The sequence below is a fragment of the Pithys albifrons genome, chromosome 5, assembly GCF_047495875.1.
Source record: "Pithys albifrons albifrons isolate INPA30051 chromosome 5, PitAlb_v1, whole genome shotgun sequence".
Lineage (NCBI taxonomy): Eukaryota > Metazoa > Chordata > Aves > Passeriformes > Thamnophilidae > Pithys > Pithys albifrons.
The window spans coordinates 60,583,376-60,601,094 of NC_092462.1; the positions used below are offsets into that span (position 1 = coordinate 60,583,376).

Below are 17,719 nucleotides of genomic sequence, written 5' to 3' on the forward strand. Positions count from 1 at the left end.
TCAGATCAATGAAGTCCAAAGAAAACTTTCAGCAACAGAGCTTAAAAGGTCTGCTTCAACCCACTGCCACCAATGGCTGCAATCCTCGAGTTACAGAAATCAGAAGAGAATTAACACTGCTTTCAGCCTGACTACTGCTGCTGCCATCCTAGAATCCTTCAGAAGAGATTCATCAGAGATATTCTGGTACCATAAGAGATGAAATTGTTAGTTATGTAGTGTTTGTTGCAGGCCCTTTCTGAGAAAGGGAAAAAGGGGGATTAAGAGAGGAATTCAGGTGTTGCAAAGCTCTTTTACAGGACTGATATAAATGGCCATGAAATACACTTAAGTCCACCAGACCCTTTTACAGTCAGTTTCTCATCAAAATGTTTAATACTATGTAGTCTGTCACCAAAATGACAGCTTTGAATTTCTTATGCTTTAACTATTTCTCTGCCCATAAAGGACCCCTAAGCTCAGTGTCTTTACAAGATCTAAGCAGTAAACTTCTCCTGCCTGCAGAAATGCCCTGCACAGATTAGTGGTACTGGATGCATCCTGTGAATTGCATACTTATAACCAGTATCAATTAAAGGGCCACATTTAAATCTTTATCAACAGCAACAGTCAGTAACACTCATGTGTCCCAAAAGAGCAATCTACATTAAAGTCTTAAAAGTCAATTTTTTCAAGAGGGTAATAGAGTGTTAACAAGCATAACAATTAAAAATTGCTTCAAGCTTGCTGAATCATTTTAATTGAAACTTATTTTAATTTGTACTGATTGCACATTGCAACTGCTGTTCACCAGGGTATGTATGCTGTGATTGAGGGGAAAACAGTAACAAAAACACCCTGCAAACAAAACAAAGCAACCAAACAAGAAAAACAACAAAGAATAAAATCCCAACACACCCTCACAACCTCCCAAATATACCTGAATTGATGCTACATAACTCAAAATTAGTTGCTGTCTACACGAGCGAACTCCATGTAAAGAGTTATTTTGGAAGAATTTAATCACTGCAAAATAATCACCATGCACATGCTATTTGATTATTTCTCTTCAGCTGCTGATGACCAAGTCTGTCTCCTAGCTCCCACCTTGAGGGGCTTTACACATACACTGATATAGGAGCTACCCTAGTTTGGCATGAGAATATCGAAGAGTGCCTCACAGAGACCCCAGTGACTCTGTCATGGACTGACACTTTACTGTTTCACTTTACTCCCAGCTAAACTCTTCATCCCTTGGTGTGCACTTTTACAGAAAAAATGGTGGAATACACTTGAAAATGTAGAGCATATTTAAAGATCAATTTTGTGGAATCACAAAAAGTAGTCAATAGTCATAGTTCTTAGCACAAAACCATTCAGGTCACAAGGGTTTCTGCTGCACAAGAACTGGGATATTGGGTCATAGATTTCCACTTAGATGAAATCTGCCTACCTTTCTGTACACTGTTTCAAGTTCTGGTGCAATGCCTTCTTCAAGTGAGAATATTGGAGGCCTAGTAGAAGACTGTTTAATTGGATTAGGCAATGCTAAGATTTTGCCATCATCACCAAACCACTCTTTCCCCTACAAAGGAAAACATAATTTCATATTTTTTCTTACTTTTTACAGAAATTACTTGCAAATTAAAATTCTTCTGAAAAAAATCAGAATAAAAAGTGACTATGAATTGTATGTGACAAAAATAACCAAAATTTTCCTAAGACACCAAAACAAAGTCTTTAAATATACCATAGGTAAGTTTTGAAATCAAAACACAAAGACATTGCTCTAACTTAAAGTGTACTGATTTTTTTCCTTTCAACATTCAGTATTACAGATTTGAAAGGAAAAAAAATCAACACATCACTTATTTAAATGCTATTTCCTTAAATCACTAAAACTGAAATAATTGCAAGTCTTGCTTTACGTAAGAGCTAAATGGCAGTTCAGGTAATTTATCAAAGCATCTCTCAAGTCTTCTAGTCCACAACTTGAACTACTTAAGCAGCATTTATGAAAGCAGATGAGGTAAATATCTTACACACCAATTTTATTCATGGCTTCACTTTTTGAACATTATCCTAATTCATCCCTCTGTTCTCATTACCAGGATTCAAATACAGCTTAAATCAGTGCAACTGCCCAAAGATGTTGCCCTGCTCTCTTATTTCCACACCTGGTTTAAGATGAGGAGAGAACCCAATATTGGTATTGTAACCATGAAGCAAAACAGAAAACTAACTGGGTTGAAGCTAGCCAGTTAAACATTTTAGATCCAAATACTCCCAATCTGATTCACAAAAGTACCTCTGCCAGCCCACAAAGAACACATAGAATCACAAAAAAATAAAAAGGGCAGCTGTTGCATAGGAGCTTACATCTATACTGAACTACATACATCTTACTGTGGATAGGAGAATAATAGCAAGACAAAATATATCCAAGCCACTTTCTGAAGTACTTCTGTAAGACATTCTTAAAAATCTGAAAGGATTCTAAAATCTTTCCAGATAATTCATAGCAATATTTGATTGTCCTTACAGTCTGATCAGTGATCTGTTCCCCAGCAGGCCACAAGCAGAGCCAAGAAAAGACACCAGGTTTCTAAGACTCGGTCTGGTGCTCTGACAATTGGGTTAAACCAAGAACACACTCCTACAAAAATCTGTCACTGCTAAACATTTTAAAGATGAGAGCCCCATATTAGCATGACCATCCACTTAGTTAACTATAACAACATAAAATACTAATAAATAAAAAAGACAACTAAGAAGGTAGCAGTGACTTACTTGCTCCTGTCTGAGTATTCTGTTTTCTAAAATATTTTGATTGGACTGTGATACAAAGGGCCTTTCTCCTGTATAAAGACCTTCATCCTCAAGGTACCTAGGCTGCATATTTCCAGGAATCTTCTCAGAAGCAGGCACTAATAAGAAATTAAAGAGAAAACCATGCAAAATATTTTATTACACTAGTTCTAGTTTGTTATTTCTCTAGGAGCCTATGCAGTTCTTAAAATGAATGGCACTGCATATTAATCATGCTGTCAGAAATACTCCCCTACACAGGGAAAAAAGAAATAAATATATAACCAATACAGGCCCTTTTCTTAATCAAGGCACATCCACAGTTTAAACCTCTCATGAAAGTCTCACAAATCCTCTGAACTGGTAATTAAAAATTTCCTCACCAAAAAATATTTCAAGTAACTTAGTGGAGTTTAGTTTTAATGGTTGTGTAACCATCTAAAAAACCTTTAGCAGCAACAGACTAGGGAAGTATTTCTTAGCCTTTCTAACAAAACATGAAACTTTAACTAAGATTATTCTGAACTACTACTAATAAATAGTTTGCTTAAGCTACTCTCATAGGAGATACAGAACATGTATAAAAAGTTATGTTAGCCCAGTAAGAGCAGGTAGAATTCTTCAAAGCTTGCCTGCCAGACTGCTTCTTCAAAAACACTGAGGTCATACTCACAGGGACATGATCTCGAAATCTGAGGGTTACAATAAAAGTTATCTGCTAACTCAGAACAAAGTGGATCACATTGGAGTCAGAACTAAGCTACAAGACACGAAAAAACAGAGACACCCAATGTCAAATATTTTGACATTGCACTGCAAGCTGTACCAATACTGTTCTGGTACAGACCACTGAGAGACTGGTTTCTGCTTTTCCCAGTTCAAATATTAAATAGCAAGGGATACTATAAAGCAATTTTTTAGGACTTTGCAGTTCTACGGGAATAAGGCAAAAAGGTCATAAACATATCAGTGTTGTCTTGTTCCAATCCACAAAAATCAGATTTTGTGAAAACGCCTCTTGAATCACAAAAATCCTTTTGTTACTTATATGACTCATCACAAACCTGCCACACAGAAAAAACTGCAGACATAGCCAAGCAAATAAATTGTGTAAGTCATCATGTACAGTGCACGAGCCACGTTAGCACCTAAATGCGTGTACCCAGTAACCTGCTGTGTATGTTGAACAATGTAACAGCTACAACCCAGAGGAAGAGGAGCTGGGATCTTGCAGTTCCCACAGGCAGCACTGAGGTGGTTACCACAAAGCAGCTGAGGTGCCCTGAGCACACCTGTGAGTGTACGAGCTGATGACCCACTGAGGTGTGCCTGCTCCTAGTTAATCCATTCTGTCAGACTTGCCTGGTTGATCGGTGTCAGAGAGTTGGAATTAAGTATGTGTCTACTGCCAGACACAGTCCATAAAAAAATCTATTCAGGAGATAAAGGGTGCCATGTTATGCAAAATCCAGGGACAAAATGGTTAAGCACAATCTTCATACCTGTTAACATGCTGGGAATGAAGAGAAATTCTTTTTCCCTTTTCACTTGTTCAGAGTAGCTTTCACATTCAGCAGGTTTCATTACTACAAAATCTTCATCTGTCTGCCCCATGAACAAATCATCTTTAACTAGGCATGCATCTTCATCCTACAGGTTAAGTGCAAACATCTCTGTTAGTTTGCATGCTTCTTAAGAAGGTTTCTTGAGAAAGTATAGTTTCAAAATTTTTAAGGAAACAAAAGGTGCCATATTGTATTAGACTATTAAAATTAGTTCAACAAATCTAAATAAAAATATGTCTAAATTAGTTCAAGAAGTCTAAATAAAAATAGTTCAGACCGTTTCATCCTCCTCTTGTTCATCTTCATGGGTTTCTACACATTCCCCTTCTGCCTCATCGTCTTCATTTAATCCACTCCTTTTCTTGACTCCATCCTTCACATTCTCCGGCCCAGCATCAAAATTGAAGGTAAAGAAATTATATGCTTCTTCCTCAGAAGGAAAATCATTCTGGAATAAGGAAAAGAGGACAAAGATATTTTAATATGGCATTTATAAAAAAAATAGGACAAGTGAATAATTCTTCCATTAATAATATGACAAGTAGCATGTATAAACACTTGTGACATGGTACTAATTATTTTATTTCAAGGAGAACTCATCCAAATTATGAAGCCAGCTGAAATTTTTAAATCATACATGAAAATTTCTCTATTGCTATACTATGATTTCATTAACATTTCTTGCACTTTTTTATTAAAAAGCTTTAATTTAAGCATGCTTATTGTTTTAACCAGAAATAATGTGTGAATCAGAAACAACAAAGTTTAAATTTTGGCCATAATGTGGATAGCCAGGTGAATGATATGAAGAGGAATTTCTAACGGCCTTTTGCCTCTGAAGGACTCAGGACCCTTTAGGTTTAGGATGAATCCTTTAACAGAAAAATTAACAGTGTTTTAACTGGTGGCATTCAATAAAAAGGATTTAAACAGAAGGAACATTTTCCCTCCAAGTGCCAGTAATTGTGTCCAGGTGGATTTACTTGATTTTTTTTAATCAAATTATCCAAACCCATTCTTACATTTGATGGAGGTTTCCTTTATATACTTCAATTGTTGGCATACACTGTGAAATTTTAAATTAAATAAAACCCTCTCCACTGCTTAAGACTGAATTCTGTCTGCTTCTTCAAACAGCATCATGAAGCCATATAGTGTTGAAATTAAATTATTATGGGTTATGGAAATGAAGGAATTGGTACTTACTGTTGACTTTTGCTGAAGCTTTTTTACAGAATCACGAAACTTTACTTTTGGTGGTAAGTGGGATTCATCCTCTTGCATCTCCCTAAATTTATCATTACTAGACTGCATAAAAATATATACATAAGTGTTAGCACACATTTACTGAACCATAAAAAAATACAAACAGTTGAATACAGTTTTTAGATATTTCATGTATTACAGAAAAGAATAACAAAAGAGAAACAGTAACTGTGCTAACACACTGATTTTAAATTTATTCTAAAAGGGTACATTCAACTATTACTTAATTCCTTTGGGTCAAGAAATAGACTGTAGAGTATCAAGAAATGGTTCATTGCCTAAACAGTAACTTAATGTCTTCACTGATGATGGGATCATTGTTTCTGCACTCCTGAACACAAGCAGCCACATGCCAAAGGGGCAGAAATGGGGCAGCAATGGCAAATCTTCCCCTGTGCAGAGGAGGGGCTGGCAGACAGCCCAGGCTGGGCAGCAGTGGCAGGGGTGCTGCTGGCAGGCACTGCTGCCCAGGGAAGGGAATCACGGAGCTTCTAAGATAACCCTTTCTGCAACCAGGAAAACCCTCTTTGGTGTTATTCAGAAAAGGCGGCGTCCATTGCTTGGGTACTGAAATACAGACTTGATTATTTGTTTTATTGTCTCAAATAATTATTGCTAGGCTACTCTCCAACTCCATGGGTGATATTCCTCTGCCTTTTCAAGAAAGGTGACAGCATGGTTATCCATCCCCAGTTTTCTGAAGCTTTATCTGTCCCTACACACAGATCACTGTAAATGTCACTGCTTCTGAGGTTGCTTCATCAAGTTCATTTAAGTGCTTCAAAGTGATTTTCATCAGGCTCAGCCAACATAAACACATATTCCATTCTATCTGTTTTTCCTTCTTGTGGTCTAAATTTTTGTTAGATTAAAGGAAGACACTTCTCAAGCTTACAACTATTGCACCTAAGCTTCAAAATAACAATAGCAAAAAGAAAATCTGAAATCCTGTCAATCCGATGGCCACTGGTTTGACAACAAAACAGTAACTCCTGTGTGAGTAAATAAGTACAAGAAACAAACCCAATACCTGGAAGGTTTCAGATATACTTTATCTAAAATTAATAAACAACTGTAATAAGGGTATCACTTCTGTATCTTCCTAATTTAAACCTATTAAAACAGTACTACTTCACTAAAAGCTGTAGCAATTAGTTATTATAACAATATTGCCAAAAACCTACCCCCAAACTATACAAAAAAGGTAAATCTCCTCTAGACAAGCAATTTAGCCAGGCTAATTTGTATTGTTTGGAATTCCAGATAAAAGCATTACTGCTACATGATGATATTTCCAAGGCATACACATTCTTTGGAACACATTTTCTACAGGCAAGAAATCTCTTTGTGAATTTTGAATATGAGTGCAAGTTCTGCACAGATAGAGCCTTTGTCATCTTTTTAATACAAAATTCATTTTCTGAAAAAGAACATGCCTATGCTAAAAAATCTCAATATAAAATAGTAACAAGGAAATACAGTACAGTACAAACACATAAACTTAATATCCAGCATTTAGCAATTACACTGCAAATTCATATAAAGCTGTAATACAGTGGTCCTTCCTGTTACAGAAAATTTTAAATACTTCAAGGCATCTTAAGCAACAGAAGTCATGAAACTCCAATTGACAGAAGTTTCACATGTCTGTACTACAACAAAAGCAAATTATTATTGTTAATTATACACAATAAAAGCAATAATCAGAGGGATTGGTTACTAGTTCAAACAGCAGTGTAATTTCAAGCAATGAAATTGATCTTCAAGACTGTGTAGTCTGATTTATTTCATGTTTCACATAGCAAGACACAATGCACTTTCTTACCGCTTTATCCACTTTGACCTCAGGTTTTCTTTCTCTGATGCCTCTTAAACGCCTTGGTTGTGGACTGGGGTCTTGTGATAAAGTAATTTCAGCTTTTGACTAAGCAAACAAATAAAGAAATGCTTAGCTGTAGCAGAAATAGAGTAAGAGCAAAGCTACAATAATTTCCAGGAACTCAACAACTTATTCATGTTTGTGTTAGAGACAGAATATTTTATATATAATCAGCTTAAGTGATTTCACAGACCTAGATATTAATACTCCTTATTACACTGCATAGTAAACTTACAAAGAAATCCATTGATTTAAAAATAGTGTCAGAAATGTTTTGACAAAAAACACAGAAGGGTCTTGTAATGATTGTATCATTTGAATTATAAAACAATTATACCTTTTATGTTATTACAAATAAATTTAATATAAACTTTAGAAAAATACAGCAATATAAAAAATAACTGTACTGATGAACTGAAAATTATTTTGGCATTAGAAATGAAAAGCAGATATTTCAACTCAGATTCACGCAGCACAAAGCAAGTAAAATGAAGTGGGTGGGACTTATAAGACTGAGGTCAACCAAACCGGACTTCGGAAGGATTCCCACCTTTGCTGCTTTTAGTTTCTCTCTCATTCGCTGTCTAACAGAAACCTCTGCAAAGTTTGTTCTTGATGTAGAAGGAGCAGGTGGCAACTCTGAAACAGAGAACACATGGTAACAAGCTTAAATTAAGTATTTTCTGAAAGAAATGTATGTAAAATAAAACCATCTATACCCTACAGAGTTCCATGTCCCAACAGAAGGACCTTGCATGAGAAAATACGAACAAATGAAACATTTTTGCAATTCAGTCCTTACAGACTATCACTTAAATGCTTTTAACTGCGATGGATCTACCTTTCGTTATCTACTCCGAAACACCTTAAGCAATGCATAGAAATGCTTTATATCTATTAAAAATACATAAAGAATTACTTGACATTTTACAAGCTGTTAGTCAGAGCTGTCTCAATCTAATTTTGAATGGAGATGTACAATAAAACCTGCTATAGGTCTGATTGGAACAGTAAAGAAATTACATACTTGCTTCCTTTTTCAGCTCAATGCTACCTGCTTTTCATAGTGACAAAAATTACCTTCTCCATCTGTGTTTTTGTGCTGTAGCTTTAGTACAATCAAGAGTAAGATGCATTTTACCCCATCCCACAGATGACTGACAGCATCATCAAGTAACTTCCCAATTCACACACAAGTTACTCTCAGCTCTATTTGTGCTGCCCCTCTGGAATTGCCACATCACCTCCTCCAAGCCTAAAGCAGCCTGTCCACAGACTCAGAATGTCAAACAAGACTCTTAGGATGCTACATGGATGAACTTACTCAACTCACACAAAAAGAAAACTTACTAGAGATGTAAACAGGGCCAGGTGACCTGGAAGGAATACAATGACCCTCTCAGAACACGCAGGGATGGGCTTAGGAAAGCCCACCTGGACCTGAATCTGCCAATGGATGCAGTGGCCAACAGGGTGGAATGTTACTGGTGTATTAGGAAAAATGGTTACCTGCTGCTGAAAGGGGAAGAGGACCAGGTGACAGGGGACACAGAAATGACCCAAGTAATCAGTGTTTCACTGCAGTTTTACTGCCATAAGAAACACCAGTGCCCAGAGACCAGCAGCAAAGCCTGGGGTAGCAAAAAGTTACCTCATTAGAGGAAGATCACGTAAGGCCATATTTAGACAAACTGGGCATACACAAGCCCAAGGGTCCTAATGAGGTGCTCCCACAAGTGCAGAGGGAGCTGGTCAATGTCACCTCAAGGTTACTCTCAAGTATCTTTAAAAGATCATGCTGATAATCAAGGGCAGATCCTGAGGATCACTCCTGCCTTCAAGGAGGGAAGTCTGGGCAACTACAGGCTGATCAGCCTCATCTTGATGCCCAGGAGGGTGATGGAGCAAATAATCCTAGAAAAAAATAGCCAAATATGTTAAGTGTAAGATGAAAACTTGGAGTCATCACCATGGATTTATGAAGGGGATAAACTTCTTCCTCACCAAAGAAACATTTTCTATGACAAGATAATTGGATTAGTGGGTGGAGGGAAAGCAGTGGATGCTGTTTGTCACTGTTTCCTGCAACATCCTTATGGAGAAACTAATGAAATATGGACCATATATGTAGGTGGACTGAAAACTGGCTGAACTGTTAGGCTGAAAGGGTTGTGATCAATAGTGTTAGGACCATCTAGAAGCTACCAATAGAACTGTAGTCCTGGGGTTGTTTTCAAACAAACAAAAAAATTGCACATCCCACCTTCCAACCCAAAGAATTCAGCAAAACTCTACATCCTTTAGGATCAAGTACTCTCTGCTGATCCTGTGAAACATAGAAATCTGAGTTTTAAATCAGTGGCAAATGAGATTTTTTGATAGACAGTAAATACCCAGTTTGGACACTGACTTGGGCAATCATGTGATTATGGAAAAGGAGAATTACTGTTTGTTGCAGCCTTTTAATTGCTGCTTCCCAAAAAGCCCAGGCTTTTAATAACACTGAATGTGAATGTATTTTTGATAATCAAACTTATCAGGGCCACCTTTTCCTTTGAGGGGGTGATGGTATTCCTTCCCCTCACCTTCCACGTATCAAATTCTCTTAGATTATGATTTTTTCATGCATATTCAGTAAATACTAGGAAGCTGATCCTGTACCCTACTGCATTCCCTGATACCCAAATGAAAAGAATGAATAATTATCCAGTTGTTTACAGAGAAGCTTCATTCCTGTGGTCAGATATAGAAAGGAGAGGCCACGTACAACTTACCCTCTCATGTAAATGCAAAAGAAAAACATTTTAAACATACAATGTAAAGGAGATTCTATGTGCAAGCAAATGGCAATACTTCCACCAGTTTTATGTATTAAACACAACTATGGTTGTCTTCTGCACTGTATTTTGAGAAGGTATCCCTCTCCTTCTCTTGGATTGCACTAGGACTGTACAGGACTTATCCTCTGTACAGGGTTGTCCTCTCTTTATAAAAGATTCCAGAATATTTTTAGTTGAAAACACAGATTTATATACATAATAGTTTGGAATGTCATCACTTAAGTACTTTTCTTTTTGAAATACCTAATTCACTTCCTCATGATCCAAACTGATCCTAGCTACATAAGTATCTTCCCATCTGCACCAACCTCTACAGTCTCACTGGAGCCCTGGAGTTCACCTGGAAATTCTCAGGAGCCTACTGAAACTTTAATTTCAACTAATACATGCAACATTAACCTTTAAAGGGAAATAATTTACATCCCTTCTTATACCTGGAATCCTCTTTTTTTTTTCTCCTGAACTTTTGTAACTAGCCTTTATTTCCAGAAGGAAGTGCATCAATCCACACAGAACACACTGGTCCTTTAACTGGAACAACTCTAAGATGACTCTCAGTAGAAAACAGCAGCTATTTTTGCATAGGTGCTTTGTGGTGGCTTTTTTATTTTAATTTCTAATCTGGGAACATATAACATTCTAGAAAAATAAGTTTTTCTAACTATCACCGCTTACAGAACTACATTACCTGTTCATTCCTCGAGCCTTTGCCCTTATGAAAGAACATTGTTTGCCGAGGTCTTAATGAAAGGGTGATTTCAGGTTTATATAAGGCATTAAATCCATGAAAGGGAGATGAAACAGCAAAGGGTAAGGGCTTAGGAGCCGTAATGTCACACAACATATACCACATTATGGCTGATTCAATATTAGTACAAGAGCTTTACTGACAGCAGAAAACACTGTATGTTGAATACACAACTTAAACATTTAAAGGCTACCAACTACGCCAAAGTCACAGTGTAGTTTAATTTCTAGGATAACCTTAGCCCACTATCATTTAAAAAAAAAACAACATTAACGCCACTACAACAGCTTCTACTCAGAAACATTAAAAGATTTTGGAGAATCCTAATCTTTCCAAATTCCACAACTTACTGTCTGTCTTTGTTATAAAAACCCCATTCATTATATTTGGAAACGTTCAAAAGAATGAACAAGGTCCAAAGTGAGTATCACCAGCATGAGACATGTAAAAGCAAATATCCCAAAACCACTTCCTTTCCAAGAGGAATAGCAGAGACAGAAATAAGCAAGTAGAGACACTAAGACAACACACAGAAAAATGTATTTGAATTCTGTCTTTTCTAGCAAGGAAAGCAGAAAAAGTAAGAACTGGATAAGAATTACGACAAAACAGAGGACAAGATCTAGATAAATATTTATCAGATTGTGCTAAGTAAAAATTATCAATGTAGGAGATCCAATAAAGAACTGGCTGCAGCAAAGCCCAAACTGTCAGTGATTCTGAGAAATGATGGAGAACAGGCAAGTTCCAAACTCCCAGTCAAGTGTCTTTTTAAAGAAAGAGTGAGCTGCAAAAGCATAAACAAGTCAGTCTAACTTCAACTCTACAAAAAACCCTTAACCTATCTGTAAATACTTAAAAGACTGTAAAATAATAAGGCCTAGATTAGCCAGGCTTAAAACCTAGCAAGCCAGTTTAATGTTCTTCAACATATATTCTACTCATTTTTGTGAATATCAGAAAAAGTAAATATCTCAACATTTCAGCAAGCTGTCTAGAAAGTGTCTTTGAGTGGGAAATATTTTCATGGAATGACAGGGTGGATGGAGGAAGAGGGTACACACAAGACACAGGAAAATCACATTTAAAAAGATAAGCAAGTAATAGTTAATAAATTCAAACCCCCTACAGGGCAGGAATTTTTCAGGGTTTGCCTCAGTCTACTGCCTTTAGAACCTTTATTGATGATTTGAATGGTCGAGCAATGTTTATCTGTGCACAAAACCTGCAGGCAAGAACTCTCAGAAGTCACATTTGCTCAAAGATGCATTGAAAAGTTTTCGGAACTTCAAGAACTTTTACAGCTTTAGGCCCACAAATGATTCTGGCCCACAGAAGAAAGACTTTGTCTGCTGGAGATGGAAATGATGCAATATGAAAGATGGGTACACACCGTAAGAATGTTTGGGATATTCCAGCACTGGAACTGAGTTCCTTAAACAGTTATGGAACCCTCACTAGTGCAAGCTTTTAAGGTAAAAAACAAAACAAACAAACACCACCAACAAAAACCAATACTCAAATAAAATACTCAACCAACACCCACCCTTCCCAAAGCCAAGTATCAAGACTTAGATAAAATTACTTAAAGACAGAAGTTGGTCTGAAGTTACTTTTTGATTTCCCTCTTGTGAATTTTTTCTACCATTTCATTCTGTTCAGTTGGCGTGCAAAAACATACTGTATTTTATTGCAGCAAACCCTTCATTTCAATTCCATTCTGACAAATGAAAACTAGAAAGCAACAGATTAGAATCTGCTTTTGATTTTCTGAAATACTCGAAAATTGTCTGTAAACATTTCCAGACAAGCCAGGTTAAAGTGAACAGCGTAAACATGAAAATTAGGGCACAAACCATCTGTTGCTACTTTAAGCAGCTCTTAAAGCATCAGAACTCATGTTCTGTATGCAGAATTCTTTATGGGTTAATCAGTTCCTTGAGACAACAGGGTAATTGTCCTTTCTATAAATAATGAAAAACATTTAAAGGCTTTGGTAGTTGCAGTAAAATTAATTCAATGCATCGATTACTGTGGGATCCTTGGAAAAAAGACCACATAAAAATGCGCTTGTTATTTTATTTCTACGGATATACTTTTGTTCTGCTTCTGTGAATGGGCTCTATAACCAACTAACTTGTGCTTCACTTCAAAGCATAACTTTGAAGTGAAAGAATTAAAACTAATACCCATGAGAGCATCCCTTTGCAGAATCCCAATTACAAGCCTGTATCCAAAAAACTGACACTATGTTTTACATTGCAAGAGTCATTATCCTACAATGGTTCCACATTTTACTTCAGGCAGATCTAGAAAGTGTGCTGGATAGTCAAGCTGAAACAAGGCCCAAATGAGAATCAGAAAATATCACCCAGTAACTGTTCTCCTTTGATTTCTCCTGCACTCAGAGGAGCCCAAACCCGCTGGATCTGTGTGTGGCTTCAAAGCTCTCTGCACTGATGCAGATCCAGAACTGTTGCAAGTATCTCGGCAGGATGCAGAAACAGGCAGGAGAGAAAGTAGACAGTGATCAAGAATGACAAGAGGAAAGGTAACTTCCAACATTAGGTCCTAGAAATACTGTTGAATTTTTCATGGATACAATGATTGCATAGTAAGACACTCCAGAAACTTCAACCAAATAACTCTACAAATTCAAAAAACCAACAAAGCTGTAAAACAATACTGTAGCTGTTCTGGCTTCACAAGGGAGTAACTATCAGACACGGGCTTCTTATTTAAAGCAATTCCTCTTTTGAAACTCTTACAAATTAGTCTGACTAGTAATCTGACCTATAGCCAAGGCATTCCATTTAACAAAGGTGTGAAGGCAATGAGAACACACATAATTGGATTATAACAAAATAATGAATTTCTGCAGACTGCTTAAAAACATAGTAGGGACTGACAATGTTTGAAAGACTAGTACAGAGACAATGTTGAATATTAAATGAAGGAGTAATTGATGGATATGTTTCAACATAAGTTTGCCATAGTGGGCCAAGAATGAGCCAATAATCATTCCATGCTATCATAAAATAAACCAGGTATTTGAGGGACATCACAAACTGGTAATTCCACAAATATTACCTATTTTCCACTTGTACTAAAATACAGTTCCCTTTTCAAAAAAAGGGGTGTGGGGGTGTGTATGCTTTTAATACCACAAATGCAACATAACCTGGTAATAACCAAAAAAACTAAAAAGGCCTGGGCGCGATTTATTACCACAGGCACTAAAGCAAAAACAAGGTAGTGGAGCCAACAATCAATACAGAATTCTTCAATAGCACCTGAAAAAATGTGGGAGATGATACTTTTTTCATTTAAAATGGTTAGTCACCACTTGGCAAGACAATGATAATCAGAAATTCTTTACACACGTAATCCCCCTACCAGTGGAGTAAAGAACTCAAAAGGAATCTACTTTTACTTTATGACTTGGCAACAAAATAGCAAACAGCAGTTTCAGGATATTCAAAACCTTAATATATAGAAGATAGAAATTTAAATTATTTACAAATCTGTCAGACTGAATCCCAGAGTGTCGGAGGAATTGAAGTAAGTTTTAATAGACACACATGGACTTCAGCTCAAGTTGCAATCTTTCTCAAAACATAAGATATAATTCAAAAAAAGCAGATGGATTAATTAGACTGCAATTAACTAACCCAACGATACAGTCCCTTCAGAACACCACATGCAGTACTTTTCACTCAATCACAAAAAATTTGCAGAATTACAGGGATTTCAGAAACAGAACAAGCAAGAGCAAAACATTTCAGAAAACAAAACATTTATCCCATAGGGGAACTAACTGGTACTTTTCTTCTCAGAGTACTGCTGTGCTGTTCTGTTTATTCTTGGAAAATGAGCTTCTGTAAAAGAAAATAACCATCACTAGAGGGTATCCCTTGATTTCTCCATGCAATCAATTCTGAAAACTGTTTGGACTCTGTTTGTCAACAGCTTCAAACTTCCTAGAACAAGCTGGCAAAGTGAGACTCAAAAACCATTCAAAAGAAAAGTACACAGACCTTCAAGAGCTGGAAACATCCCTTAATTGCAGATGTCTGTAACAAATACCATATTTTGCTAAAATGTGTTTAAGGACAATACATACATTTTATTTTAGTAAAACTTGGTATTGATGAAAAACTAAGCATGTTTATATTTACTGGGTTTTCATTTTATTGGTTTTATTTAATATTCTGTTCTTACTTAGCTCTTTCATGCACCCTAATTAGGTAAACCATAAACCCAAGCAGTAAGATTCACCACAACAATCTTGTCCAAAGCTTTTAACAATATTTCAGAGATTCTGCCAAAGAAATTGAAGATTAGTTTTTGAGTACCAATAATCTCCATTCTTTCCAAAGCCTGCAGTTAGACATTCAGTTTTAACAGCTCCCCACCACACCACTCTCTTACACTCTCTTTGCAAGTAGAGTCTTTCCCATGTGACAGTAAAAATATCACAGCAATAAATCTATACATCTTCATATCCATGAATAACACTTCAAGCACAAAATAAAAGGTTTACAGAATCACAGAATTGTTAGGGTTAGAAGGGACCTCTGGAGATCATCTAGGCCAACCCCCTGCCAAGGCAGGGACACTTAGAGCAGGTGACGTAGGAAGACATCCGGGTGAGTTTTGAATGTCAGAAGAGAGGGAGACTCCACAACCTCCCAGGGCAGCCTGTTCCAGTGCTCTGCCACACTTAATGTAAAGAAGTTCTTCCTCATGTTGAGGTGGAGCTCCTAGTGTTTTAGCTTATGGTTATTGCTCCTTGTTCTGTCACTGGGCACCACTGAAAAGAGTCTGGAACCATCCTCTTGCCACCTGCCTTTGAGATATTTATAGTGCTACAGAGGTCCAGCTCCCAGAGTCTCTCCTCATGAGATGCTCCAGTCACTTCATTATCTTTGTGGCCCCTGCTGGACCCTCTCCAGTAGTTCCTTGTCTTTCTTGTACTGAGGAGTCCAGAACTGGACACAGTATTCCAGATGTGGCCTCACTAGAGCCAAATTGAGAGGCAAGATCACCTCCCTCCACCTGCTGGCCATACTCCTCCCAATGCACCCCAGGATACCATCAGCCCTCCTGGCCCCACAAGGGCACACTGCTCACAGTCAAGTTGTCATCCATCAATACTCCCAGGTCCTTCTCAGCAGAGCTGCTTTCTAGTAGGTCAGCCCCTACACTGTACTGGTGCTTGGGGTCATTCTTCCCCAGGTGCAGGACACTACACTTGCCCTTGTTGAACCTCATTAGGTTTCTCTCCACTGAACTCTCAGCCTGTCAAGGTCCCCCTGAACGGCAGCACAACCTTTGGGTGCATCAACCACTCCTCCAGTTTGGTATCACCAGCAAACTTTCAGAGGGTACATTCTACACCTTCTTCCAGTCCCTTGATAAACAAGTTGAGTAAGGCTGGGTCCAGTACTGATCCCTGAGAATGCCACTGACTACAAGACTCCCACTGGATTCTGCTCTGGTGGTCACAATCCTCTGAGCTCTGCCATTCAGACAGTTCTTGATCGCCCTCACTGTCATCTAAGCCACATTTCCTGAGCTTACTTATGAGGATGTCACAGGAGACAATGTCAAAAGCCTTGAAGTCAAGGCAGACAACATCCAGTGCTCTCCCCTCATCAACCCATCCTGCCACAACATTTTAGAAGGCTGTCAGATTGGTCAAGTATGATTTCCCCTTAGTGAATCCATGCTGACAACTCCTGATGACTTTCTTTTTTCTTACATACTTGGTGATAACCTCCAGAATCTGCTCCATCATCTTTCCAGGGACAGAGGGGAGGCTGACAGGTCAGTTCACATTCAAATATGTAAATACTGCATTTGAAAAATGTAAGGCATTTAATAATCTGATCACATTTAAATGCGATAGAAGCAAGTCTGAATATGATAAAGCATGTCAGCTTTCGCTCAAAGCCCGAGATGACTTGGCACTGGCAGACATAGGCACCTCTCCATCCCTGCTGATACTCGAACGACAGGAGAGCCTGAAGAAGCTCCAGGAGGACCAGAGCAGCGGAGCGCTGGTTTTGCTGTTTGTGCGCCGCGGGCAACCTGAGAGCGGAGACACTTCAGCCCAGGCAGACGGCCCCGCACAGCGGCCGCTGCCCCGCCGCGCTGGGAGTCACTCACCGCGCAGCGCCCCGGCCGCGTCGCTGGGTCGGGCTGTCGCCATGGTGCCGCAGCTCCTGCTCTGCGCCCGCGGCTCGGCGGGACCCGCGGCCTCCGGCGCTGCAGCGGGGCGGGAATGACGCGCGAGGCTCCGGCGGGAGGCGGAGACGGAAGGAGGGATGGGCGGAGGGACGGATGGACTCGGGGATTGCGGCCGGGCCGGGAGCGGCAGAGCGAGCGCGCGTGCGCCGGTGTGCGCGTGCGCGGTGCCAGCCCGGCCGCGCGCGGGGCGAGCGGGGACCTGCGGGGGGAGCCCGAGGGGAGAGGGGGATGAGGGAGCGATGAGGGGTACTGAGAGAACATTGAGGGGGCACTGAGAGGGCACTGAGTGGGGGGATGAGGGGGGAATGAGAGAACATTGAGGAGGCACTGAGAAGGGGATGGAGGGATGAGGGGGCACTGAGGGGGGGTGGATGAGAGGGGA

At 38.8% G+C, this 17,719-nt stretch overlaps 1 protein-coding gene across 2 annotated transcripts in view; it reads right to left on the bottom strand.

Moving 5' to 3' along the window:
- The window catches only part of CC2D2A (coiled-coil and C2 domain containing 2A), a 56,736-nt gene extending 39,288 nt beyond the window's left edge, over positions 1 to 17,448 (bottom strand). For both annotated transcript variants that reach the window (XM_071556775.1, XM_071556774.1), the window contains exons 1-8: positions 17,257 to 17,448; positions 8,048 to 8,136; positions 7,444 to 7,542; positions 5,559 to 5,660; positions 4,630 to 4,800; positions 4,290 to 4,437; positions 2,770 to 2,906; positions 1,433 to 1,564 (exon numbers count right to left, since the gene is read on the bottom strand). In XM_071556775.1, coding sequence (XP_071412876.1) covers positions 1,433 to 1,564; positions 2,770 to 2,906; positions 4,290 to 4,437; positions 4,630 to 4,800; positions 5,559 to 5,660; positions 7,444 to 7,542; positions 8,048 to 8,136; positions 17,257 to 17,299 — 921 coding nt within the window. In that variant the 5' untranslated portion in view covers positions 17,300 to 17,448. The remainder of the gene's footprint in view (positions 1 to 1,432; positions 1,565 to 2,769; positions 2,907 to 4,289; positions 4,438 to 4,629; positions 4,801 to 5,558; positions 5,661 to 7,443; positions 7,543 to 8,047; positions 8,137 to 17,256) is intronic.
- Positions 17,449 to 17,719: the final 271 nt, after the last annotated feature.